The sequence below is a fragment of the Setaria viridis genome, chromosome 9, assembly GCF_005286985.2.
Source record: "Setaria viridis chromosome 9, Setaria_viridis_v4.0, whole genome shotgun sequence".
Taxonomy (NCBI): domain Eukaryota; kingdom Viridiplantae; phylum Streptophyta; class Magnoliopsida; order Poales; family Poaceae; genus Setaria; species Setaria viridis.
The window spans coordinates 6,246,714-6,273,192 of NC_048271.2; the positions used below are offsets into that span (position 1 = coordinate 6,246,714).

At 48.2% G+C, this 26,479-nt stretch overlaps 2 protein-coding genes and 1 long non-coding RNA gene across 3 annotated transcripts; 1 reads left to right on the forward strand and 2 right to left on the reverse strand.

Annotated features, from left to right (window-relative positions):
* Positions 1-155: 155 nt before the first annotated feature.
* On the reverse strand, positions 156-5,310 carry LOC140221444 (uncharacterized). Its single transcript, XR_011897222.1, has 2 exons — positions 4,196-5,310; positions 156-1,440 (listed from the first exon to the last, which is right to left on the reverse strand). It is a non-coding gene; the product is annotated as an uncharacterized lncRNA (long non-coding RNA).
* Positions 5,311-10,721: 5,411 nt separating this feature from the next.
* On the forward strand, positions 10,722-12,710 carry LOC117835758 (uncharacterized). Its single transcript, XM_034715086.2, has 2 exons — positions 10,722-11,005; positions 12,411-12,710. The coding sequence occupies exons 1-2, from the start codon at positions 10,851-10,853 to the stop codon at positions 12,484-12,486; spliced, it is 231 nt and encodes a 76-aa protein (XP_034570977.1). The 5' UTR covers positions 10,722-10,850; the 3' UTR covers positions 12,487-12,710.
* A 3,354-nt stretch (positions 12,711-16,064) lies between these two features.
* On the reverse strand, positions 16,065-25,819 carry LOC117836652 (uncharacterized). The gene is made up of 5 exons (XM_034716120.2): positions 25,272-25,819; positions 23,604-24,959; positions 21,763-22,148; positions 20,501-20,561; positions 16,065-17,156 (listed from the first exon to the last, which is right to left on the reverse strand). The coding sequence occupies exons 2-5, from the start codon at positions 24,894-24,896 to the stop codon at positions 16,650-16,652; spliced, it is 2,247 nt and encodes a 748-aa protein (XP_034572011.1). The 5' UTR covers positions 24,897-24,959; positions 25,272-25,819; the 3' UTR covers positions 16,065-16,649.
* Positions 25,820-26,479: the final 660 nt, after the last annotated feature.

The following is a 26,479-nucleotide window of genomic DNA, read 5'->3' on the forward strand; positions in this document are numbered from 1 at the left end:
CATTTTGTCACAACTATGACATACAAGCTGGTTGATGTTCGGAAATGTTTGGTTTCGATTCACATCTTGGAGGCAGTAGTGCACATAGTACTAGTAGTGTGTTAGGTTGGGCAACCAACTTCACCATTTATGAACACAATTGAGCAGCAAGAGACTTTGTGTAAAAGTCAACTTTTTTTTACTATCATCTGCTTAGTCATATATAGCCTAGAATCGTTTCCTACCCCTTACAAATTGTTGGGCTTTCACTTGATGAGGTCCACACATCTAGACATGTAGCTGGAGTTGTGGCGATGCTTGACCTCTTGGACAACAAGTTATGAATGGTTTTGGCACTATTTTTCGACTCCATAAATTTGACTAACTATGCAATAATGCTTGACAAAACAAGTCCTGCTGAGAACCAAACATGTTTGATGGGTATATGTCGATGTTTGAACCCGACAACCTACCGAGGGGGTGCTTAAGATAGTATTTTGGTTAGTGGGGCTCGTTGAGATTAGGAACTATAAACGCACACACACGTTTAGAAAGGTTTGGGTGTGTTCAGACAGGTTCGGGCTGCCAGAGTAGCGTAATACCCTACGTCCTGTTTGAGGTGTTGTATATTGCGTCCTGCGCTTGGGTGTTATTTGGTGTTGAGAATTTGGTCCTCTGTTGTGGTTCTATGAGTTCTTTGCCTACCGATCTAGGGACCCCTGCCCTCCTTTATATACTCCAGGGGGCAAGATTACTAGTCGGTTACAAGGAGTCCTAGTAGGATTACAGGATATGAGTCCTAGTAGGATTATAGGGGAATCCTAGTAGGAGTCCATCTTCTTCCTTCCGTGCGGGTATTGGGGATCTATCCTTGACAAGCCCCCGAGTGCTTCATAGTCGAATGCAACAGTCTTCGAGTACTTTTCAGATCCTCACCGAGTAGTTTAATGCTTCTCGAGTACTTTGTCTGGCTGAATCTTCAAAGTTCTTCAAAGCTGCCATGAGGCTATGGTGTGCTCAAGTCCTTGATCGTCTTAATTTAATCTTCATCTTTGGAATGTGATATGGAGAGCAGCGGAAGTCGCATTCCAAGGCTCGGGGGCTGAGGGTCAATAAAATCTTGAATCTTTCTTTCTTCATCTTGAAAAAAATCAACTGTTGGGTATAGCTTATCAGCCCCGGAGTCTTGGAATGATTAAATAATCAATCCAAGGGTGTTTAGTCTTCACTCAAGTCGTCTTTCGAGTAGTTATTTGACATCCAACTCCCGAGCTTATGCGCCAGGTGAGCCGTAGAAGCCACATTGAGTAGTTATTTGGCGCTTAGCCCCCGAGCTTGGAAACTAGCTGAGTCATTGGAGATGTTATGAGTAGTAATCGGTGCTTAGCCCCCGAGCCTGGGAGCTAGCAGAGCCATTGGAGGTACGCTGAGCGTCCTGGAGAGTCGTCATCGAATCTTGACCTGAAAAAGAGATGCATATATTATTTAACATATTTGTAGAATTTTGAAACTATTGAAATTTATTCAGTGATGAATGTAATATAAATGTTATGTGTCATGCTCTTGTTTCGGTCATATTTTTTTTCGAATAGTTAGCCTTTTACGTTTAGGCTCTCAGTCCCTGTTTAGCCATTGCCACTGCATGTGAGATCTTTATCTCGTGTACGCGTACTGGCACTGCTGCTATGAAGATCTTTGTCTCGCGTCCTAGCGTTTAGTCATGACAGAAGATTTGAGGCTTTTACGAATTAAGGCGTGTTCTGCTCGTGTAGATTAACAACCCCTAAGAGAAGACACTGAAAATAAGTAGTCAGCATTGCGACAAAAAAACTTGCGAGATTGCGCGTAAAGTAGTCATTAAAACATTTCTATCTTTAGGCGTGGAGAGCGTGTGTTGCCGCGCATAGGATTCGTGCCTCACTAGGGTGTAGCCGCTGTGAGCCTCCAATACTTAGTGCACCAAACTTTGTGGCAGTGCCTTCTAATTCGGTGTACCAAGCCTGTGGCGGAGCTTCCAAAACTCAGTGCACCAAACCTGTGGTGATAGCCTCCATAATTCGGTGTACCAAGCCCATGGCTGTCAGTCAACATGCCCCAAGAATAGTCGGCAAAGTGTATCTCTGGAGGGTAATTACCGTCGAGAGGCGTACATAAATAAGTACTTGGCATGTTGCCTTGCATGTGGAAAACAAGCCGGAAAAATTATATAAAATAATTAAAAAAGTGACTTAGCTTGATTTGTGGATGATTGTCGATGAAGCCGTGTCGATTGTTGATGAAGCCAACTAGTCAGAGTCAATTCCGACTAATTGTTGATCATGTGGAACCCGCCCTCGACTAATTTTCTAGTCAAGACGAGTAGTCGAAGTAGACCGTCCTCAACTAGTTTTCTAGTCGAGACGAGTAGTCGAAGTAGTCGTCGGTGACTTGATGCGGTTGGACGTCGGGGTAGCAGTGCTCGCGTACATCTTCTATGTACGTTAGGCTATGATTTTGAGGTCTTGTGGTAGCCTTCCATGTGCGTGTAGTAGAAATCCCTCAAAATTGCTTTTCACGAAGAGTAGTTGGAGCTGATTATTTACTACAATCCGTGCGTGACTGTAACAGATCTTTGTCATCTTGGGAATTATGGCATGGGTCCTCGTGCGTGACTGTAACAGATCTTTGTCATCTTGGGAATTATGGCATGGGTCCCTCGGTCTGCCTGATCTCCCAACTCGAATCGGATTTGCCTATGCCTTGATCGACGAGCCGTATGCAGCAGCCTGCGATAGAAACCGACTCGATCTTCGACTAGAACACGGAGCGCATCGATTCTGTCTCGGCGTAGATTTGTCTGCTTGGAACTCCGACTCGGCGACTTGCTTCTTGTTGAGTAGATTGATCTTGATGATGATGTCCTTCAAGTTTGCTGGATGATCTCGACGATCACCCCTATCTAGCGCGCCAGATGTTGGTACTTTATACTCGCAACCTACCGAGGGTATTGCGAGGTAGTAGATTGGTTGGTGGGGGATTGCCGGATCTGAAACTTGATGGTAAAAGCGAGGATACAAGACAGATTTATACAGGTTCGGGCCACCAAAGTAGCGTAATACCCTACGTCCTGTTTGTGGTGTTGTATATTACGCCCCGCGCTTGGGTATTGTTTGGTGTTGAGAATTTGGTCCTCTGTTGTGGTTCTATGAGGTCTTGGCCTACCGATCTAGGAACCCCTGTCCTCTTTTATATATTCCAGGGGTGGAATTACTAGTCAGTTACAAGAAGTCCTAGTATGATTACAGGATATGAGTCCTAATAGGATTATATATGAATTCTAGTAGGAGTTCATCTCTTTCTTCGTTACGGATACTGGGATCTATCCCGACAATACATATGAGGGCTGATGTGCCGTTTGATTTTAGTCATCTGTCAACAGTCTCAATACAGGAGGTTGAGCCTCTTGTCGTCTCAATGTAACGAGAGGCATGAACATAATGCATAAACCATTCACGTGACAAACAAACCGGCAATTATGAGGATCGTGCAAGCACACCAAACTTTGTAAAACAATGTGTGAAACCAATAGAAGGATGTGTTCAGCAGTATGGACGATTGTGTTTGCATTTAGTTACACGACCAAAGACTTGAAAAATTTAAGGCAAATTGAATACTAATCCAAATAAGTTTTTTTCTTAACATGGCAACCAGTACAAAGTTAACTTTTTAGCATCAGTGCCGCACTGGGGTACATACTCTACTTCTATACCAACATCTGCTGCTCTACAAATCCCCATGTCAAAAGTATTTTCCGTTATGCGCTATGGATATGAAACTGGTTTGTTGTAGAGATATAGTTTGATTTGCACATGTGGATTTTAATTACTTATTACTGAAGAAAGCGAAACGGTAGTTCGATATGCACTAGTTCAATTTACCATGTGCACATCATCATCTCAAGAACTCCGGGCAAAATTTATTTAAGAAAAATGCAACTCGTACTTTGATATAACCCATCATGTGTCATCTTGACTCGTCACACTCTTACATAAATAAATAGCAAAAGATAACCATCACTCGAAAACCATAGGTCGTCAACTACTGCCAGCTATACTCATAAGTTGACCTGATATTGCCAGCAACAGCAACAATATCTCTCCTTACTACTGTACATCACAAAGGACTTGATGCAACAGCAAAACCAAAATTTAGAAAAAATTGCGCAAAAATTCCATACCTTGAGAAAGTAGTTGGAGTAGTACGCATAAACTGTAGTAGGCTTAGGAAGTTTGTGATATTGGCACGGCTCAATCAGATCAAAGGAAGACACCACCACCTCATCACAAGGGCAAAGATCACCCGATTTGATTGAACCATGCCAACATCGCACGCTCCCAGCCAACCCTTGCTCCTAGCCGAGCTGACCTTCTTCTTGCTCCTCTGCAGCCAAGCTCCCAACGCAAGCTCAAGAGAGAACCTGCTGGCTACTGGCAACGGAACAAGGCAATAGCAAGGCAGCAAGCTGCTGAATTAATAGGCGCGCGGCGGCAACGACGACGATACCAATGGACGTATACGTAAGCCGAGAAGAAAAAATAAACTAAAGCAAAATATAACGAAATGGTTGGGACGTCGATGTCTCGCTCTCGCCGAGCCTCATGAAGAAAATGAAGAAACCACGCATCGCACGGACGGAAAATATAAACACAAATTGCAGCAGCAGGCCAAGCCAAAGGGCAAAGGCGTAAGGAAGAGAGGTAGGCATGGCCCGACCAGCCAATGACTTGCCTTGCCGATGCGTCTTTCCTCGGGGTAGTGGTTGATGACTTGCGGCAGCCAGCGAGCTACCGTCTCCGCCCAGCAGCCCACCCCCCTCTGCCGGCCTGTATTCATGCGCTCCACCTGCCTGGCCGGCCGGCAGGACGGGAGCACGCACCAGAAGGCCATTTTTTTCAGCGGGATAACCTGCCTCCCGCGGTGATTTCCGTCTGAACTCCCGTTGGCCGGCCGGCCGCGGCGGATTGACCGCTTCTTGCATCGGAACAGTACAGGCCGGTTTTGGTCAGGAGTTAGGCTGGCTTTGCTTGCGTCGTCAGCTGATTACGTGTGCTAATGTGTTGCTTGTGAAGCGTGATTTGTCAGGTCAGTTGGGGCCTTGGGGGAGACAGTAGTACAGCAACGCGAGCATGAGTGCAACGGTGTTGATGACCTGTACCTTGAAAAAGTATTGGTATCTAGAGCTGGAGATAGCTTAAACTATGGTGGCGCCTTTCTAACCACCCGTTGGCGGCTCTTATTTGATCAGGACATGGATTGTGCACCTTCCACATCTATATCCACCTGAAAAGTTCAGTGAACTTTAATGTAGTTTGATCTCTGAATACTCGTAACAAATGGTTTGATCCATGAACACTAAATATGGTAATTGCAAATTCACACGGCTGGAAAAGCGCCTTCGGAATCGGATCCTAACCCCCCTTACTACCGGTTGTGCAACTGGCATTGCTACTTTGGTACTAAAGGGGGCCTTTAGTACCGGATCAAATAACCGTTACTAAAGGGAGCCTTTAGTACCGGTTATTTATACCAACCGGTACTAAATTCTTTTTTCTTTTCTATTTATTTTCTTATTTTCTTTTCTGTTTCTTTATTTTATATTAGTATTTCGTATTTGTTTCCTTTACCACGGCGGTAGCGGCACTGGAAAGCACGACGGCTCAAAGATGAACAGGAAAAAGGAGGGAGGGGGACAAAATAGATCTGCTAAAAAGAACGTAACCCTAATCATAAGCGGGCCCGCCGCGTTATATCCCCATCACCTCCGGATTCCAAGCGGCAATTAAGCAACGGTCAGATATAAATCAGATTTATTACCATAATATCCAACAGCTACTCAAATCAAGAGGTTTGACCACTTCATCGACCACGGAAAATCACCTAAAGTGCTCGGGGGCTGCGGATACCGTACCCGTTGGATAAAGTTTTCTTTTTTCTGAAGACTACTAAAGCCAAATAACTAGAACACGGGATTGACCCTCAGCCTGATTCTTCGATTCAAACTAAGGCTCGGGGGCTACTCCATATGGAGTGCGATTGTCATCGCACTACCATATAATTTCTCCAAGGTAGAAGTAACTCGAAGTAAAAACAGACGAAGAGTACCTTCCAGCCACACGACAGTATTCGAGTACTCAAAGACATTACAACCGCTGAACACTGGGAATTACTCTGGTAGTGGCTTCTGAGTACTCGGAACTGTTCCGCTCGACTACAAAGTACTCGGGAGCTTGTCGGGCATGCATCCCAGGCCCACAAGTAGGTCCTGTGCGGTCCACTAAGGGGCGTGCTCGGACGTAATCAAGGCTCGGGGGCTACGCGGCAAAGGAGCGTGGCCCACTCGAACTCCCGAAGACTAGTCAACATACATATGGAAACTACTCTGTCTACACCGAGTAGAACTCTATAACCGTATCCGACTAGGATTCTAGCCTGTAACCCTGCTCCCCCGATCATATAAGGGCGAGCAGGGACCCCCCCTCAAAGACAACTCATCCAAGTTCAATACAATCAACACACAGGACGTAGGGTATTACGCGATCTAGCAACCCAAACCTATCTAAATCGTGTTCCTTGCGTCACCATCAACTCCTTGATTCTCGACAACACCCACTGCACAAAAGACCACCTAGGGTACCCCCTAGGCGGGTTGCCGGTCTAAAACATTGACAGTCAGGAGGAAGAAGACGTCTGATTTATAGGAGGGAAGTTTGTAACAGTTGGGGGCTCCAACCGGTACTAAAGGAGGTCCCGAGGGGCTCTTGGGGAACTAGCCGTTAGACCCGGTACTAATGTGAGCATTAGTACCGGGTCAAAAACTAACCGGTACTAAGTCTCGGAACGAATGCTGAGTTTTCCAGTAGTGTCAGTAGCAACCATGCAAGCATGATGAGTTTCTATACTGTTGATACCGTCATGGATCTTGTGATCTCAAAGCCCCATGCTAAGGGGGTGTTTGGATATCACCTGCTAAAGTTTAGCACCTGTCATATCGGATGTTTGATACTAATTAGGAGTATTAAACAATGCTAAATATAAAACTAATTGCACAGATGGAGTCTAATTCACGGGACGAATCTATTAAGCCTAATTAGTCCATGATTTGACAATGTGGTGCTACAGTAACCATTTGCTAATGATGGATTAATTAGGCTTAATAGATTCGTCTCGCGAATTAGACTCCGTCTGTGCAATTAGTTTTGGGTCTGTTCGCTTCAGCTTATTCAATCGGCTTATCAGCCACCAAATAGTATTTTTCTCTCACAACAAATCAGCCGTTTCAGCTTTTCAGCCGGCTTATAAGCTGAAGCGAACAGGCCCAGCTCATGTTTAGTTCTCCTAATTAGCATCCGAATATCCGATGTGACACTACTAAAGTTTAGCCCATGGTATCCAATACTACTAGGTATGTATAAAAAAAAAGGCCCCCATGCTAGCATTGAACAAGCTGTATCTACCGTACATGGAACTGTTCCATGGTCTCCTTTGAGGCAGTTCGATTACGTGCTCGATTCTTGTAGTACATGACCATGCTAGATGGATCTTCAGCGTAGACTGGTCACATCGCCGGCTTTAAGGCGCAGCAGGATCTTGAAAGGGATAGAGAGTCAATGGCACACTGCATGTACAAGTGTCCCAATGAGTAACAGGAATCGGTAAAGTAGACATGCAACGTAAATTGACCTGGTTTTCTGGTTCGAGCGTCGAATTGCTAGGCATTGAGATGGGGATCGAAATTGGGGCGCACATAGGTTGAAAATGCACCAACTATTACAAAAGCACGAAAATACTGTCTAAAAACTAAACAAAATGGTACTGTATCTAAGGGATGACATCTCAACAGAAGAAATGAAGAGCCTTTGAAGGACTAGAATCAATCATGGATTGAGAAATGAGAATCAAAGTTGGTAATTGTGCAGATTGACTCAATGCGCATCATGCATGATAGTCATTATCTAAACCAACAGCATCATGATCGTACGTACGTGTGCTAGCTGTTTGATAGTCAATCATGCATGGGTTGAGAATCTAAACGAAAAAAGGACACTGATCGAAAAGGCTAGGTGAAGATTGTTGAACGAAATCAGTTGTGTGTACGGTTGTCGATTTCTTATTCCAAGAGACCAAGAAAGGATTAAAGAAAATCTCCTGCTTATCTCATCATGCAACTAGTCAAGAACTGGATTAGGAGAGAAGCGCTAAGCTAGGCGAGAGGGAATATGATGCCTCTGATTAATTATTTGCTTAACTGATCTCTGCTGAAATGCAAATTCTGCTTCTTCCGGTTAACTCTGTACAATCGTTGTTGGGCTTTGGGCCGCTTGCAGAGGAACGGCAAGGGGGAAAAAACTCATCTTGGGTGCGGGAATGAATCACCAAATACTCTTGGTGCATCTACAGCGGCGGGAGTGCCAGTTCAAATTGTTGTGTTCCACCTATCACCAAATACTCGTGCCACGGGCCAAAGATGAGTTGCTTATTGGTGGCTAAAGAACAAAATACAGTTTTTTTTTCTGAAAGGCAGTCGTGAAGCCGGTTAGAAAGAGTTTCGACTCGTGCTCACAATCTGGAAGATTTGAACGGAGAGAAATGACAGGATTTGAGCATGACAAGCTAGTTTCTGTAAATGTCGGGTTCTTGGTTGAATTCAGCTCGCAGCTTGTTACTTTACAGGTGTAGCATCCTTGTTCTTGTCATCCGATCCTATCGGTCTAGCTGGCCAGATTGTGAAGCCTGATCGACGACAAGACAATTGAGCTATAATTGCTTGATACCAGTTGAGGCTGTCGCATCGGTTAACCTTGGTCCAGTCACCTGAACATGTCACGGCACATCAACATGATGGTCATGCGCAGTAGGGAGAACCAATGTAAAAGTACGCCGTGCCATGCATCCAATGCCAACATGTTGATATTCTCTGAAGCCTGTTTGGTAGAGCTTTACCAACAGCTCCACCAACCGCTTCACCCGAAGCCCTACCAAAGGCATACTTGCAAAACGGCTTCAAGGCCGGAGCCTAACCAGAGCCGGAGCCGAAAATGCAGTGGGGAGACGGAGCCCAAAAAACTCCTCCGGCTCCTCCTCCGTCCCCGCATGCAGCAGTACGCAGCTACCCCTCAAGCTTGCAAATATTACAAGGAAAAATGCCATCCTGTGCCCCGCGGCCTGTACCTTCATTCTCCGTCAAGGCCGGTCTGCTGTAGATGCTGCGCGGGGTCGCCATGGACGTCGTCATGCCGGAGCAAGCGCGCACGTCGCCGTGGAGGCCGAGGCCTGCGCCGTCATGACATTGGAGCGAGACAGCGAGTCCCCGTCTGCATCCACGCGCAGGGGGCGCACTGGCCTGGAGGCTTGCCGGCGGCTTTGATGCATGGGTGCGAGCCGCGGGCGCCTTGACCGGCATGGGAGCAGCTAGGCTAGGAAGCGACGAGCTGGAGCGGGCCATTGCGGCGAGGCAGGAGCGTGGCTGCGGCAGAATGCATTGCGGGTCGGAGCAGATAAGGCAGAAAAGAGCGGCGGCAACGGCAGGATAGACCGAGTGAAAAAAGATGCGTTGGGAGCAAAAACGAGATGAAGCTAGGGGTACCATATGAAACAAAAGAAAAGGATGGGTTTATCTATAATTCTATTCTTTAATCAACTCATTTATATTTTTTTTATTTCACGTGGAATCACATTAAAAATTGAGGGAAAATATAAATTTTTATGTACATCGTAGACGAAGGGCGCATTGGATATTTGACATCTTTTATATATTTGTAAAAAATAGGAGAAGTCATTTTACCAAATATTTCTTAAAATGACCTAGAGAAGCTGCTCCACCAAAAAAACCCGCAATCAAAGCTATTTTGGAAGGAGCCGGAGCTTTGCCAAACAAGCCCTCTGTCTAGTCTGTCTACAGTAACATCCTCCTGTTTGAGGGGAAAGAAGATTTGAAAATGTATCTAAAAATGTTACATAACGCCACGAAATTTGAAAAGCAGATTCCACGTCCATTTGAACTACATATACGTAATATAGGTATACATAGTGAATAATGAATGCAATTCAACAACGTATTCAGGCATGCTCTTGAGTACATTTACTTTTGTACTGAATTTTCCATTGCGCTCGGTTAGGTTTCATGTAGTACGTACAACCTGCCCACCCAACTTTAAATATCCAACTCAGCATATACATTCTCATTTTCAGCTTATTATTCCAATTAGAGGTGGCGTGCCTATAGCGACTCCACTCTGGTCTATAAAGGAGTTCATAGAGATAGAGTTTGCGTGCATGCATTTACAGGTGTAAGTGCGCGTGCACGTACATGAGTGTTTTGTCTTTTAGAAAAGAAATTCATGGATAGTATTTATGATTTTTCCCTCGCGTATTCCAGGCATTTTTCCTATTGCAATAGTTTGTTTATTCAATGTTTTATAACAACTATTTTTTCTTGTATTGTTGTTGATGTATATTTAAATTTAATTAATATCTATTGCGCTTCTAAGAACTATTTGTTCATTCTATGTTTTTTTTAGACCATTTGTTCATTCTATGTAGGCATACACCCACTTTTTTCGGGCCGATGCAACTGAACTCGGAGAGCCCACCTTGCTTGTTCGACTAATAGCAGCCCAGGTGACACCGGCCCAAACAAACTGCCGTGCACAATATTCCTTCCAGGAGGGGAAATCCCAGTTCTCAGAAGATTCGGCCCAAACACACTGCGGAGCACATTCCTTCCCGGAGGATCCCAGTTCTCAGAAGATTCGGCCTCCCACGGGCAGCAGCCATCCCGCACCGGTGTAAGCGCCGCCGCCGGCAGAAACGCCCCCGATCTCGACGAGAGCGCGATGGCGCTGACCAACTTCATCGTGACGGTGGCGGTGGTGGGCGCGGGGGTGCTCCTCTTCACCACCGACATCCGCAGGTCCGGCGCCCTCTTCCGCCGCAACGCGCGCCAGCTCCGCCAGTGGCTCGAGGAGGACACCGCCTCCGCCGCGTCCAAGTAAGCCGCTTGCGCGCCGTGCGCCAGCCCCTTCCCTTCTTGCTTGGCGCCGTTATCTGCTATGCTTCGTGTGATTTGGATGGAATGCGAGGTTAATTGCTCCGGATTCTCTTAGTATCGAATTCGGTGTCTAGGTTTAGGGGTCATTTCAGGATCGAATTGTGCAGATGGCAAAGTTGGCAACTACCCAATTTTCTGATATTGGAGTGCGCTGAGAGCTTAATGCATTGAAAAATATGTCCGTTGCTGAACGATGTGAAGTTGTTTGTTCTATTAGAAGATTGAGAATTTGGAATGGCTTTTTGACTGGCGGATTGTAGTATGATTGTTGCACATTGTCTGGGTAATCATGGTTTAATAATTACTTTAGTGGTGGATCAGAACTGTAATGAGATGAGGACCAAGACGGTTTTGGTGTATTTTGCAATCCCTTTGTGGGAATCTGTGTGGTGTGTTGGAATTTGGAAGCATAGCACATCTCATTACTGGGTTTTAGAAAGGAAGGATGATCTACCCGGAAAAAAACAAAGAAGATTGGTCTGAAGTATCTTTTTTGAATCAACATGGTTTAAGTTTAATTGCTGGCCAGTGCCAATGATTTTCCCTATCAAATTCCTTGTGACTCCATCTAATTTGTGATTGTACAGTGTTCTAATTGGACTTAAGTTTTTATTTTCGTGTGGAGATTCACATTTTTTTGCCACTTTACCTTATTAGTGGTAGCCATCCAATTAACAAGTACCTCATACTACACCAATGCTAATTGATACTAGTTAGGCTTGGGCTTTATTTGAGACAGCTAATGCTGGGTACAGCTTGGGTTGGGCCAAGGGTTTGACGCACCATTTGGTTCTGGACAAATCACCATCGATATGTGCATGCTGGCACTTACGAAAAGAAAGAGCAATTCATCTCGTATTGCCTTATGAGAATCTATAGATATATTGAACTTCCTGTTTTTATCACATTCCGAATTATGCATCTGGAATATGTCAAAACATTACACTCTGAAATCTGAATACATCGACATGTGTGTAATGTAATACTACTTGCAGATTTTACTAGCCCCACCAGAGAGTGAATTCCAGTTACCTGTGTAACTTATAGCTAGAGTTGCTTAAACCAGTCTGAAAATGTGCATCTTAGTGAGTATTGCCTAATCATTGTGAAACTGTTGTATGATGTAGCTTTGGTGTTTGAAAGAATCAATGCCTTTGCAGTAGCATAGCATGGAGTGAATTTTCCTAAGTTTTTTTGCTTTTAACCTGGTTACCAAGAAGATCCATACTACTTGAACTGACATAATAGTCGATGTGCATAGTACTTTTTTTTTCAGTTTTTAGTGAGTACCAGGATGCTTTCTGCTTGTGCTTTGTTTCCTTGCATAAATCAAACAACGCTGCAGGTCTGCAAAAGAAGGAGCTCCAAAGAAACTTGACTCGACGATCCCCAAGGAGAAGCCAAAGGAAGACAATCACTGATTGGAGTTGTTTATGTTAATGGTATAACCTTTCTTAAAAAGTCCAAGGCTCTTTTACAAGTACTGTGATAGAAACTTGTAGTGCCTAAGTAGATGCACGGTGAAATTATGTTTCCATTTGAACAGCAGTATATTAGGTCTCTGTGGAGCAGCGAAACGATGTTCTTGAGTTCTGCTTGTAAGGATATAAAGCTCTCTTAGCTAATACTACATGCGTGCTGGTAATTTTGGTGTTTTGATGCCTTATCCAGTAAAACAGACATAATTGTTTCCACATGTGACGCGCTTTTTCAGTCTGCCATTTTACTTTCAGCAACATCATAGCTATTTGATTCCTTCTAATTAAACATTGTTGCCAGGTCTAGGTTCTATTTTAGCACAGTAGCCCAGATCCTGATATCACTGCATAGTTATTTGAGAAATGGTTTCAGATATCACCAATGTTTCATAATGTAATTCTGGCAAGAACAAAGTCAAAGCTCGTGTTTCGCGAAAGCTTTGTTTACGGGCAAACCATCCATGGTAATTCTTCCTATGTGTGTGTATATTTTTGGCCTTTGCGCTTCAGAATATAACCCAAATCGCTGAACTATTCTGTTACACCTGTAATACAAATTTGGTTGGTGTTACTGTGCTGACAATTTTTGCATCGCCTGTTCAATCGGAAGCATTGGGAGCAGACCTTCAATGAAGGAGACATGCTTTTGAATGCAACCTGTTGTGAAGTGCTCAACCAGCGTCCGAAACCTTGAGCCTTGTTTAGCCTATGAGATCTACTGTTACACATTTCTCTATACAGAAACATTATCAACGAAGTTAGATGCCTATTTGGACATTTGGTGACCAGCATGCACTGGTCAGTACTGCTTGCCTAAAGAAAATCGACCTCTGATCTGATGGAAGTGACGTCACCTGCGACAGCTACCGGATCGTCCGGCTGGACGGGTCCATCGATTGGTGGGAGAGGTGAGGCAGCGCCCGTACCCCAAGGCTTGGCTTGGTTGCAAGTTGCAAAGAAACAAGGTGTAGCATCACGCCATCATCCAGTCAGGTGGTAGTAGCCATCACATCCATCTCCGGTGGTGTTGATGCTCCGATGCCGCGCGAGAGGGACGTGGAATCGCTACCTCTTCACCGGAGGTGTTGCATTAGCATCCTTGGGCGCCATGGACGGCGCGCCTGACAAGTTGGTTGTTGGTTCGGTTAGGTTCGCAATCATCGTGCGGTCGCGGCCCTCGCAAATCATCGCGTGCGACGAGACCCGTCGGGCCACAGGAGTGCGTGGTTGGCACAGCGAATCTGAGGAAATCGTGCCTTGTCGTTCAGAGCCGGGCAAGCGGTTGGGTTGACGACGAGTCGACGGGCGACGCGGAAATGGAAAGACTGAGCAGGGGCGCTCTGCTCTTCGTCAGAGGTAGCATCATCAGTGCTCAGGTTGTGAGACATGTCACTGGATGCGTCCTTGAGTTTGACTAATACTACCAGATGGCAGCTTCACTTCAGAACTGAAGCGCTGGCATGAGTGATCTCGTAGTCAGAGAAGCTGCTGTTTGGCATTCATTATACCCGTGCCTCTCCCACGATGCCCCGGCGCCCAGAGTAGGCTTGCACATGGACACAGTGCCATCGTACACGTTACGTTATAGTGTAATAACAGAGGACATGTCACTTCGCAGGATCAAGGACATGTTAATTAACCCTAACCCCCAGCCCAGGTGTTTAGCGTGCGCGTTGAGCTCCAAACCACCCCCCCCCCCCCCCCCCCCCCCACACACACACACCCACACCCACACACACACACACACACACACACACACACAAGGCACGGTTCCATTTCCCAGTCGACAACCAATCCCTCCGGCGCCTCGACCATCCAACCATCGTCTGATTCGCTGTCCGAGCCCGAACGAGGGCGAGAGGCCCGCGCCGATGGTCCCTGGCACCAATCCCCCTCTCGGCATCTCCCCGGCCGCATTGATGGGACGGCTGCTCCTCCTCTCCTCTGGCAACAAATCTACTGGCGCGCGCGCGCGCGCACGCGTCCCTCTCCGCCCGCTCGCCCCCGTCGCCGCGCCGATCGCCCCGGGGCACCCAACCCAACCACCATTTCCCGCATTTAACCGCCCAACCACGGCCGTGCGGTTCGCGCGCGCGGCGGCCGACGGCGCACCGCCACGGCGCCACCCTCACCAGTCGCCGCACCTCCTCTCCAGCGATCGCGCCTGCTGCCTGCCTGTGCGATGCGGCAGGTAACCAACCAACGGACGGACGGTCCTGATTGATTGGGCTCTCGGCTCTCCCACCGCGCGTACGCTAGCTCTCGGCGTGCGTGCTGGCGTGCTGCCACGGCCCGGCTACCTGCTGCTGCCCTGTTCCTTTCGCCGTTTTCCGCTGCTGCACTTGCGTTTTGGCCTCTCACGGGTCGCACGGAGGGAAGCGAAGATTTTGCTAGTGAAGGGAGGGCGGTGGCTACCTACCAATCTACGATTAGTTGTGTGGAACCCACGTGTCGTTTCGTTACGGGTTGCTGGCTTGCCTTCCAAAAGAAACAAAAACGTTATGGCTTTGTTTGCTTGATTTTCTTGCTTGATTAGTTAGGACAACTAGTTAGCCTCTGAAACATGGGGAATTTGTAGGAAACCAATATGAGAATACTGTATAGTATCGTTTTGTGCCAAAGTTCATGAGCTCGAAGCACAGTTGAGTTCACTTGGATGTGGTACGAACACATACCTGGCGTAAAACTTATGACTTTAGCATTCTATTGAATGGAATAGAAAGTCAATCTCATTCTCGAGTGTTTGTATACCGCCTACCATCCAATCCGCCGGCTACACCTTTTCGTGAGGGGTTGTGATTAAGTGGTGATGTGGATACCCAATCGACCAGGTCTCCTTTCGGTGATGGTATCTCCAATGTTAGCGGTACGTTTCTTGTGGAAGTGGCATCTAAGACACGTGCTTTATTGGACGTATAATCCAGAAAACGAGAGCAATCCTTGCAGAAAAGACCGACTGTCAATTTGATGGGCTCTAATAATTATTGGGAATGATAACCATTGAAAAAATTATCAAAACTACCCCAATATATTATCATAAAGCATCTACATCTTCTCTTACAAAAATAAATCCAAAGTCCCATGATGACAAATCGATTTTGCCATTATGAAAAATTAACCCAAAGAGTCCATTTACCCGTTTTCTAGATTACCTGCGTTTACTATTACAGCAAAACTAATAAAAGTGTGACTACTTTTTTGCAACATAGAAATTAAAAATTTACCTAAAATATCTGACTATCACCATATATAGAAATTAGAAATTTCCCAAGACCAAAGGTGTCGAGTCTTCCAGATGTACTGAACATGATTTGTGGTGTTTTACGTGGATTTGGAAAAGAAGCTCCGAGCCAGCCCCGACATGGCATCAATAGGTTTCCCCAAAAGATGGGGCAGAAGAAAAGAGGCACGCACAATTTGCACGTACATGCCAGCCAACTATGTGGCCACACTTGTACTGGGGTACATGTTCCTCTTTGGCTTGTATAGCATTGCATATATCTGAGCATATACATGCTATATGTATCCCAATATTTACCAATATATGTATTTACGTATGCATGTATGTTTCTCATCTTATGTTTAGTTACAGAGAGGGAAAGAAAAATGAGTACAAGAAAAAATTGGTACACCAGAACCAAAAACGGGCAAATGCAAAACAGAGAACAAAAAAAGTGTGGCTAAACAATTATACACTTCCTATCTTCCTTTGCTGTATACAAATTAATTATCGGCCTTAACCCCCCCAACAATAATGCCTAACAAAAGGAATTAATCTGCTAGCTAAGTAAATTAAGAATCATCTGGGAAGAAGAAGAAGACGAAGAAGGAGGAGGAGGTTTGTGATGATCTCATATTCATATATCCCATCCCATGCATCACCAGCTCCAGGCACCATGCAAATTTTCTCTCTCTAGATAGATGCTCATCTCTCTCTCGGTCTACCTCCCTCTCTCTCTCTCCCCTCTGGTTACTGCGCTCTCTCTCTCTCTCTCTCGCTCTCTCTCTCTCTCTCTCTCTCTCTCTCTCTCCCCCCTCGGTGCTATTCCAAATGCATGATCCGCGCATGCATGAGCCATGAAAGGTGATGTGGCGATGTGTAAGCATCAACAACCGCTGTAGTCTGTCAAGGAGAACCGGCCGGCGCCGTCGGGCCCCGCGTTGCCGGCGCCGGCGTGCTGCAAGCCCAGCGTCAGCGACACGTCGCCGGCGGCCGCGCCGGTCGCGCCGGGCCCGTACCGCATCCTCACCCCGGGCTCGAACCGCCCGTACAGGTCGTCAGCGCCGCCGCCTACGTGCGCGTCGCCGCCGAGGAGCTCCACCGGGTCGATCCCGACGAAGGCCGCGTCCGCCGCCGAGGGACCCGCGGCGCCCGGGTCGGGCTTGTGCGGCATCAGGCCGGGCGCCGCGGTGCCGTGCTGCTGCTGCTGGAGCTGCGCCGCGCCGGTGGTGGTCGGGGAGTGCGTGTCGTCGGCGCCGGAGGGGTCGTTGCCGGACTCGGGCCCCCCGCCGCCGGCCGAGGAGCCCTCGAGCTCCCTGCACTCCTGCTGGTACATCTCCTCGATCATGGGCTTCCATAGCCGGACACGGGCGTTGATGAACCAGTTGGAGACCTGGAGTTGATCCAAAGGAAAGCAAACAAATTATTGCAGGGTACAGGGGTCCATGCACGGCCTGTGGTGCCATGCGTGCATGCATGCTGCAGGGACGTATAGAGCTACTAGCTAGGTACTAGCTTATCTAGCTAGCTACCCGGCCCTCACTGTCATGTTTCAGTGTTATCCTGCCGTTGTCTTGTTTGGTTTGTGTCCAATGTTTTGGATCTAGCTACTTCTTTTGTAAATAGCACAGACTTGTCTTGTTTTGATTTCTTAGTATGTACCATATGTTTCTGCACATGGTTAAAGTAAAAGAGCTAGTAGTGCATAGAGTAATTTGCCATGCATGGTTATACATTCATATATAATACTCCTAGCTAGCATACATGGGTTTAAAATGTTCATGCACTGTTAATTTCGTCTTACAGTTCATGAATTTTTAGATGAGAATCCATATACTCTAGTTTGATCTCTCAAGTTCCATTTACCATAGTTTTGGGTGTGAATTTCAACACTGACAGATCATTTTGTAGCCATGCCGTATTGCTGACTCAACACATACTAAATTAGTAACGTTGCGATAAGTCAACAAACTGAAATACACGTAGCATCTTCATCATTCAGCATAAACGTGGTCTCTAGTCTTGGCATCTCTAGAAGCAAATTAGAAAACGATACAACTATCACTATTAGATGTGCAAAAAAATCAAGTTGATAACTAAGTAGCTAGTTAAAATGTTAGATCAACGTTACTAAAGAGGAAACATTAAATTATACGTGCAATTATTTAATGCAGAAAAATATCAGAACATTAGTTGTTTTAGCAATTTTCTTGTTCATTCTCATTTAGTTCTTAGCAAATACTATTATGAGCTATGTACCTAGAAGTGGAATATTTGTTGTATGTATTCTCTTATGACAATTTTTATGATTAGATAATACTAAAAACTATATTGTAGAAAAAAATTGGTATAAATTCGATCTAAGCACGAATATATAGATGGTGGGGCATATCTAATATTCAGTAGGTAGGTCCATGTAGGTACAAAATGGTTGGGAAAGCCCCCAATGCCAATATTTTACCCTGAGCAGCATTGATCAGATGATTTCTTTTTCCTTTTATTTTCTTTTTTTGGGGGGGGGGATTATGAATCATAAAAAAACAAGGTAGTGGTATAATATGCTTACATTATACTTAACTAGAGATTATTAAAAATACTTATCAGTTATGTGTGTGAAAAACTTGCAATGAGTTGCACCCTCTACAAGAGTCATAGGTTGTAGTTTACCTGATCCAAGTGTGAATCATTTTTTCTTGTTTTTTTGTCAATGCAATGTTTCCCTAAACACTTTTCAATTATTTGAAACAAGAAATTTGGAAAGAACATTAGATGGCATTAAAGGCGCGCACGCACACACACACACACACGTGTGTGTGTGTGTACACAACCAGGAAGACAGGGACAATTGAGCGCTTATTTTGCTTCAAGATAAAGGCAAGAACAGTAGTTGCATACATGAAAAGGGGCCATCATTAGTTGCACGTTAGTTAAGTGCTTTGTTGGTATGTATATAGTATATGTAAACGATGTCAACAATGTTGATATGATCAATGCTAGCATATTAAAACTATAATAAAATCTGCTGAGAAAGTTAGACCAACTGATAAAATTTAATAAAATCTGCTGAGAAGGTTAGACCAACCAATGTTTGTGGACGATCAAAGTAGGTTAACGGGTCAATTACTTGCTACTCAATAAACAAGTTAGCTAGCTGATCAAAACTTGGAATAAAAGTGTACCTACTAGTTGGACTCAACTATGGCGTACATGCACGTACGGTGCAATCGAGGGGTGATCCTTATTAACTTCGTCCTACAAATCGGGCTATTGTTTACACCATGTGAAGTTGCTTTCCTTATCATCAGCAATATACCACATAAAGCATAACGATAACGGATGGAAAATCATCATATACTGTGCATAACTAGGTAGCATCGTCATTTCTAGATGATTTCAAATGATAAAAGAGCTAACACCACGTAGAAAGCAAGGAGCGAGAAACTTTGTTTATCCATAATACCGATAGATGTATAGCTGTTTACGGTTGACGGAGCTGGAATTTTCTTTTCACGAGGACACTGCCAATCTAAGGTAAAAGAAAGTTTAAGGAGCGGGCCTAACGTATGTGTATTATTGACTTATTGTACCCCTACTACAAGTCCAAATTATGTTACCCAATCACCATGCCCATGCGCATAGCTAGATTTCACACAAGATGCCAGGAAGGGATAGCGGGACAAGGGGAGCTGAAGAGGGACCGGGTTTTGCGTTGTTACATTGGGCAAGACCAGAGGAGGAAATGTTTCTACGATGCGGCCATCGGTTGATAATGACCCACTGCCCTTAAGTTAGTAGACATGGGGGGCACTTGTGCAGGGACCACGTAAGTGCATGCAGGAACGGAACAAAAGAGACTAAGAGAGGGCTGAAGTAAAAAACATAAACATGAGGAGCTGGCCGAGTAGGGTTCTGTCGAATGCCTCGTGCATGTGCTAAATAAAATATGTGGACATGCATCTGCCATTTCAATAATTTCCTATAGCTATTTAAATCGATTTCTCCATATAATTAAGTTCAAGTCTTCTACATTCATGAGATGCTAAGTTTAGCATCTATAGACTAGGATAAGTATATATGCGCATATATTGTTAGTAAATGTCTAGAAACTATCTTAAAAATAATCTAAGCCTTCTTGTTGATTGTTCAAACTTAGTAGTTTATAAGGAGTTGTGTTGGGGTTATCGACCCAACCAACTATAATTTCCCAATCTAATACCTTATGTCATATGCACAATATTAATTGAAACCGTTCAATTTCGATCAAGGTGGCCAAAGTAAGCATATCGCTAGACGTTGGGGAGGTGGTAATAAATTATTAGTCCGTGCATGTAGTTATATCTAGCTTTATCATGCTTTTTGTGCAGTATTTTATTCTTGAGCCCATGTAAACAAATGCTTACTTCAGCTATAGCTTACCATAAGCATGAGTTGTATAAACAGTACTCATCAAGTAATATAACAACATCAGATTCAGCCTAATTCCGTATTTCAGTTGTCACAATCAGCACACAGTAGCAGTTTCTATTCATCCCTGGGACACGCTCTCCACGCATAAGACAATGCGCAGGCGGCCAAAGCCAATCGATCGATCTCGAGTCGATGCCAAAAAGAAGTGCATCCAAATTAGCAAAAACAAAGGGCATAAACAGGGCAAACCCACTGCCACGCCCAACAGTAGGCGATAGGTTTCCATGCATGCGTGCGTACGGTGCATGGGTGGGGTGCAAGAGTACAAACCTGGTTCCTGGACAGCCCCGTCTGCCTCGCCAACAGGTGCTTATCGGCGTCGCTCGGGTACCTGCAGAAGACGGCCATGCGCGCGCACATGAGAACATTGACAAGAGAATCATTCCCATACGAGACCACGCTACATACTGTACAGCACACTAGAGCTAGCGCTAAGGCTGCAGCAGCCGGGGTACGTGCAGCTTGGGCAGCTAGCACACTACCTTCTGCCTGCCTAGCTAGCTAGATTGCTGCGGCCACTGACTGCAGCAGCAGCCTGAGAGCAGCGCGCAGAGAGGCCGCAGGAACAGCACCGCTGCGTGCCGACGTGCTGGCACTATTCACCAATCATACGCGCATTATATTGTGTGCGCATCGATCAGCAGTTCAGCACCAGCGATGGATGATCATGTGTGTGGGACGACGAGCACTGATATCCATGCACGCAGGCAGCTGTAGCTAGAGCCCACAGCGACACTCTGCAACCTGCATGCATGCACGCAGACGCCAGGAGCCCCAAGGGATCGGAAGCGGATTCCGAGGCCGATATATTCCCCGCAGGCGCGCGGCAATGGCAGCATGGTAACGGGATCTGGATCAGATTGGTGGCAATGGCAGCAAGGCTGCAAACTGCAAGCAAAAGGGGGCAGGATGACCGGCCGGCTACCTTAGCCGCCCATGCCGGCTGCAGCAGCGGGCGTCCCCGGTGGCAGAAAGGCTCCTCGTTCATCCGTGCAGAGCGCCAGCGCGTACTAGCTTTTGCATGCGCGCGAAAGCGAGCGAGCAGCCTTCTCTTTCTCTCGAGCGGCGGGAGGAGGAGGAGATGGAGAGCAGAGTTGCTGAGGCGGCCGGCCGGCAGCCAGGATCTCGGCCGGCCTGCCACTGACGACTGACCGCAGTAAAACCGAGAAAAGGTAAATTTCTGCAATGATGGGAAAGTTAACTCCCGGGGGGGCAAAAGGGGGGGAATATGCACAGGCGCACAGTCCCCGGCATGCATGGCTGCTGCGGCCGGTTTTTTTAGCGTGGATCTCGAAAAAATTACTGCTTTTGCTAAAGCACGTACAGCAGCGAACCAGCAGCGCCCAGAGAGGGAAAAAAGCAAAGCAGAAGCCGCCCGTGATGAGTACTACTAGCAGGTGGCGGGGATCACTGCTGGCTGCTTCATGCTCTCGTCGCGCGCCACGCCGCCATCGCCGGCAGCCGCCGATCCCATGCACGCATGCATCATGAACTGAAGGGAGGGACTCGATCGAGAAGAGAGCGAGACGTACGGGTGGAGGAAGTGCTCGAAGAGCCAGGAGCGGAGGATGTTGACGGAGCGCTCGGGGAGGCCGCGCTGGGGGCGCCAGGCCTCCTGCTCCATCATGCCCATGTGGTGGAAGGCGCGCTGCTGCCGGAGGCTCTGGTCGATGGCGCGCAGCCGCGGGGTCTCGCCCTTGGTGAGCCCCGAGCTGGTGCCGGCGTCCTTCTCCCCGAGGAGCTCGCACGTGTGCCGCAGCTGCGAGGCGATCGCGTCCTTGAGGCACCGGAAGTGCCGGGACATGGCCTTCTGCGCAAGCGCCGTGTAGGGGGTCGCGGCGCCGAAGCCCATCACCGAGTCGAAGAAGTTCACCACCATCTGCATCTGGTCGCAGTAGTGGTTGTACCGCCGGTCCACCTGTATATAGCATCATATCGTCCAATCAAAACAGAAATTGTTACTTCTTCTGCTCCCATCATCAAATAAATGAAAAACTTTACGATTATATTCATCCATCGATCGAAACATGCATATGGATGAAAAGGAATTAAATCGATCGAGAGCTAACAGCTGCTTAGGAGTACCAGCTAGCAGTGCGTAGTACGATGGAAGAAAGCAACGGAGGCAAGAAACAAAACTCGATCGGGTGGTGGCGCAGCAGTTAAGGCATGGGCGTGGCGTTTGCATGTGTCGCTGGCACAATTATGAGAAATGGGGGGTAGAAGGAACAAAAGCAGCCGAGGCCCACCGGCATTTGGCAACAGCCGGGCTAGCTGATGAGCCAGCAAGCCACCATACGCATCTACCAGTGTCACCTGCTTGCTGCATGTGCCCAAGCTCCAGCTGCATGCTGCGGTGATCACTGAGCTCCCTCGCCAATCATGTACCAGTTGCTAGGGAGTTGTAACATGTAGCAGCAGCTACCCCTCGTACTTCATCCCTGCAGCGCCAATTGTAACTCACTGTTCCAAGCTAGATGGCTGCATGCTGCACCACAGCTAGCTTAGCTTAGGCAGCTCGGAGAAGCTGATGCTAGCATCGATCTTGCATGATCGATGCATGACTGCAGCTTGCACCAACCACCGGTTTATATATATGCATATATACATATATATAAATATACTAGCTATCTAGTCGAGCCAAATTACGCTTTCACCCAAGTATTATACTATGTGTAAAAATCGATTACGTAGTGACGGCGCACGGCAGGCATAAACAATTACTACGAGCTGCTAGTAGCAACATAAACTCCTATGTTGAGATGTGACGATAGCAATGGGGAAGAAGAATAGAAGAAAGAGAGGGACAGGCAGAAGGGGGCCGTACTTCTTTCCCCTTGTGGGGATATGGAGAGAGAAAGAAGGGGTGGGGAGGCGGAGCATAAAGAAATGGAGGCGATGAATGCAGCGGCAACAGCGCGGCGCCAACAACCGCCCAAAAAGAAATCGAGCCATATGGGATGGGATCGATGTTACTATGATTGGGAGATTCATATCCCTCTTGGGGTCTGTGTGGCGGCGGCTCCTGCTCCTGCTGCAGCAGCCTGCATGCCATTGGCGGCCACCTGCCACGTCCGGCAAGAATGACTGACTTGGCTTGGCGGTAGTAAAAAAACAAGCTCTCTCTCTCTCTCTCTCCCTCTCTCTCTCTCGTACCGGCCGCTTCTGGATCATCATCGGTTGTACTGCTACGTACCGGCCCTCTGCCCACACCTACCGCCGCGGCCGCAACTACCTTAGCTAGCGCCGCCTCCAATCCGAGGGTCGTCGTCGGCCGGAGCTTAGCTGCTATGGCGTCAGCAAACATGCAGCCATGCCATGCCATGCATGCAAGAGATCGAGGAAGGAAGAAGGACGGTGGTGGTGGACGTGCCTCGTCGAGCATGGAGATGAGCTTGGCCTTCTTGCGCTGGTGCTCGAACCGGTCGGCGGGGGACAGCTGCGGGGGCTCCTGCTTGGACGCCGACGACGGGGACTGCGCGGCACCAGAGCTGGAGGCGCCGCCGCCCTTGCTGGCGTTAGGGTTGGACGCCGAGGCCCCGCGACCGCCCCGCGCGCCGCCCTTGATCTGCCCGCGCCCCACGCTGCAGAACTCCTCCAGGAGCTCCTGCGCCGCGCGGGTGTACTTGGAGTTGCGCAGCACGCCCGCGACGCCGGCGGGGCCATACCCCACGTGCAGCTGCTGCCCCAGCGCGCCCACCTGGCCGCCGTGCAATGCCATCGGCAGCAGCTGCTGCTGCTGCACCGCCGGCCCCTGCGGCTGCTGCCGGTTGAAGTAGAGCACGCCGTCACGGACCCTCAGCTCCTCCGCCTGCTTCGCCATCTCCAGCTGCTGCAGCGACGAAGACAGCGAGAGGGACAGGCCCTGCCCTTCCACGACGCCGCCAGCACCGCCGCCGCCGAACGCCTGGAACGCCTCGTGGTGCTGGACGTCCGACGGCTGCGGCGACGTCGGCGACGATCTCGACTGCTGCTGCTGCTGCTGTTGTGGGTTCATCAGGAAGAGCTGCATCGCGGCGGCCGGGTCGGTGGCGAGGCCAGCCATGCTGCCTTGCTGCTTCGGGGAGGACGTCTCACCTAACGACCCCATGTTGGCCCCACCGAGGACCAGGCCAGCACGGCCCGCCGCGCCGGCCCCGAACCAACCGCCGTCGCCGGACAGGCCGGCCACCCCCTGCCGGAGCCCGAAGCGGTAGTTGGTCGCGTTCATCTGGCTGGCCAGCAGCTCGGTGGCGGAGGGGCCCGACGGCGGCGCGGGGAAGTTGAACATCTCGGACAGCATGTTGGATGCCCCCGCGGCCGCCGCGTGCTCGAACATGGCCCCAGGCTCGGCATGCTCGTCGCCGTCGATGGGGAGCAGGCCGTGCCCGGCGGCGCCGGCGCCGGGCGGGTCGAACCCCTGCACCCTCAGCTTGTCGCGGCGGCTCTGCTGCGCCACGTGCTGCTGCTGCTGCTGGTGGTGGTCCTGGCTGGAGTCCGGGCGGTCGAAGCCATCGGAGGAGTAGCCGAAGACGCCGCTGCTGCCCTGGTGGAATCCCTGGGAGTGGGACATAGAAGAACTCGCGGTGGCCGGTCGGCCGGAGATCGCCGCGCTGCTCTTGGTGGGTTGGCTCACGTAGTACGTGGTGGTCTGGCCCGGCTGAGATGATGGCGCCGCTATGCCCATGCCGGCGGCGCCACTGTCATCATCGTCGGCGGGATCCCGTCCGCGAACTCCTCCCGCAGCTACCTGCACAGCTCATCAGCAAACCACCACGACATCGTATCAGAAAAAAAAGATCACCAGAAAACAAAACCAAAAAGAATCCAACAAATAAACTGAAGAACCGAATTGCACTCTCCCAAAAACTAAATCGAATTGAAAAAAAAACAAATCCTCCTCCCCCAAACAAAACTCCAGCATGCACGTAACAAGAACAAACCGCCCGGTTAATCGAGCGGAACAACCGATCGATCGACCGTGGAAACGAACCAACTGATGAACAAGCAAGAACCCAGTGAGCTAGCAGAAACCCCCTCCCCTCCCCGGTTGGCCGCTTACCTTAACCTAAGAGGAAGGATGGAACTAGCACATCGTTATCTGGGTGCGGGGGTGAAAGGCCTGCCTCCGAGACCGCCTGCTCCTCTCCATCTCTGTCCCTCTCTCCTTGTCTCCCGAAATCTCTTTATCTCTCAATCCCTCTCTCCTCCCCCTCCTGTGCTGCTGTGTGTGACTAACTCTATATTTTTTTCCCTCCCCCTTCCTTGTCCGGTCGGGGCAGCTAGGCACAGCGCGCGGCGCCCGCAGCGCAGCCGCCTTGTGCAATCGCCTTCCGATTCCGAAAGGGAGCGCAGCGCAGGGCGACGAGACGCGAGAAGGGGAGAGGGCGCGGGCGGGGCAGGGCAGCAGCTAGCTAGCGCGGGGAGGGAGCCCCGGTTGGTATATAAAAAAACCGAGCTCTTTTTTTTCTCTGCTGCTGCTGCTGATCCATCCTGGCCGCTGCCGCCGCTGCTGCTGCTGATGATATTGGAATTGGGCGGAGCCCAGCAGACCCTGAGGGAGGGAGGGAGGAAGCCGTCGCTGTCCTCGCGGCCTCTCTCTCTCTCTTGCTCCTTTGGGATCCTCTTTTTCTTTTATGCCCCTTGCTTGTACCGCGTTTAATAATCGGCGTCGTTGTTGTGTTGTGGTTAAGTTATTATTGTTGGGTGCTGGTGATGTCGTACGCTTGTTTTCATTTGTCCCCCCGCCTCCTCCTCCTCCTCTCCTTTTCCATCTCTCCCCTTCCTTTTTCTATCCTCAAACCGATTTAAACGATTGTTCAAGCTACCTAGACACTATATTTGGTACGTAGTAGTAGCTAGGATTTTAATTTTTTTTTGAAAAGCATGGATGTGCAACTGGTGTCTGTTTCGCGAGCACTGCTAGCTGCTAAGACGTCTCCAGGCATCAGGACGAACGCGTACGAGAGCTCCTGCATCAGCAGCTAGGAATTAGCTAGATACTAGATAGAATTGAAAGATGTCGATCATGTCGAGTATTATCCAGCAGCGGGCACAAAAAAACGATGGAAAGCAGGTAAAGGCGGGGCTGATGGGAAAAGAAAGCGATGAGGAGGCGTCCCTCTCTGCATCTTTCCATCTTTTCTTTTTCATTTCGAAATTGACCAGCACTCGAAAGGCGATCGGAGGAGGCGAGGAGCGAGGAGGAGCAAGGAAACCGACCCCCGCCTGCAAATCAAATTATCTTTTCTTTTCTTTTTCTCCCTCCCT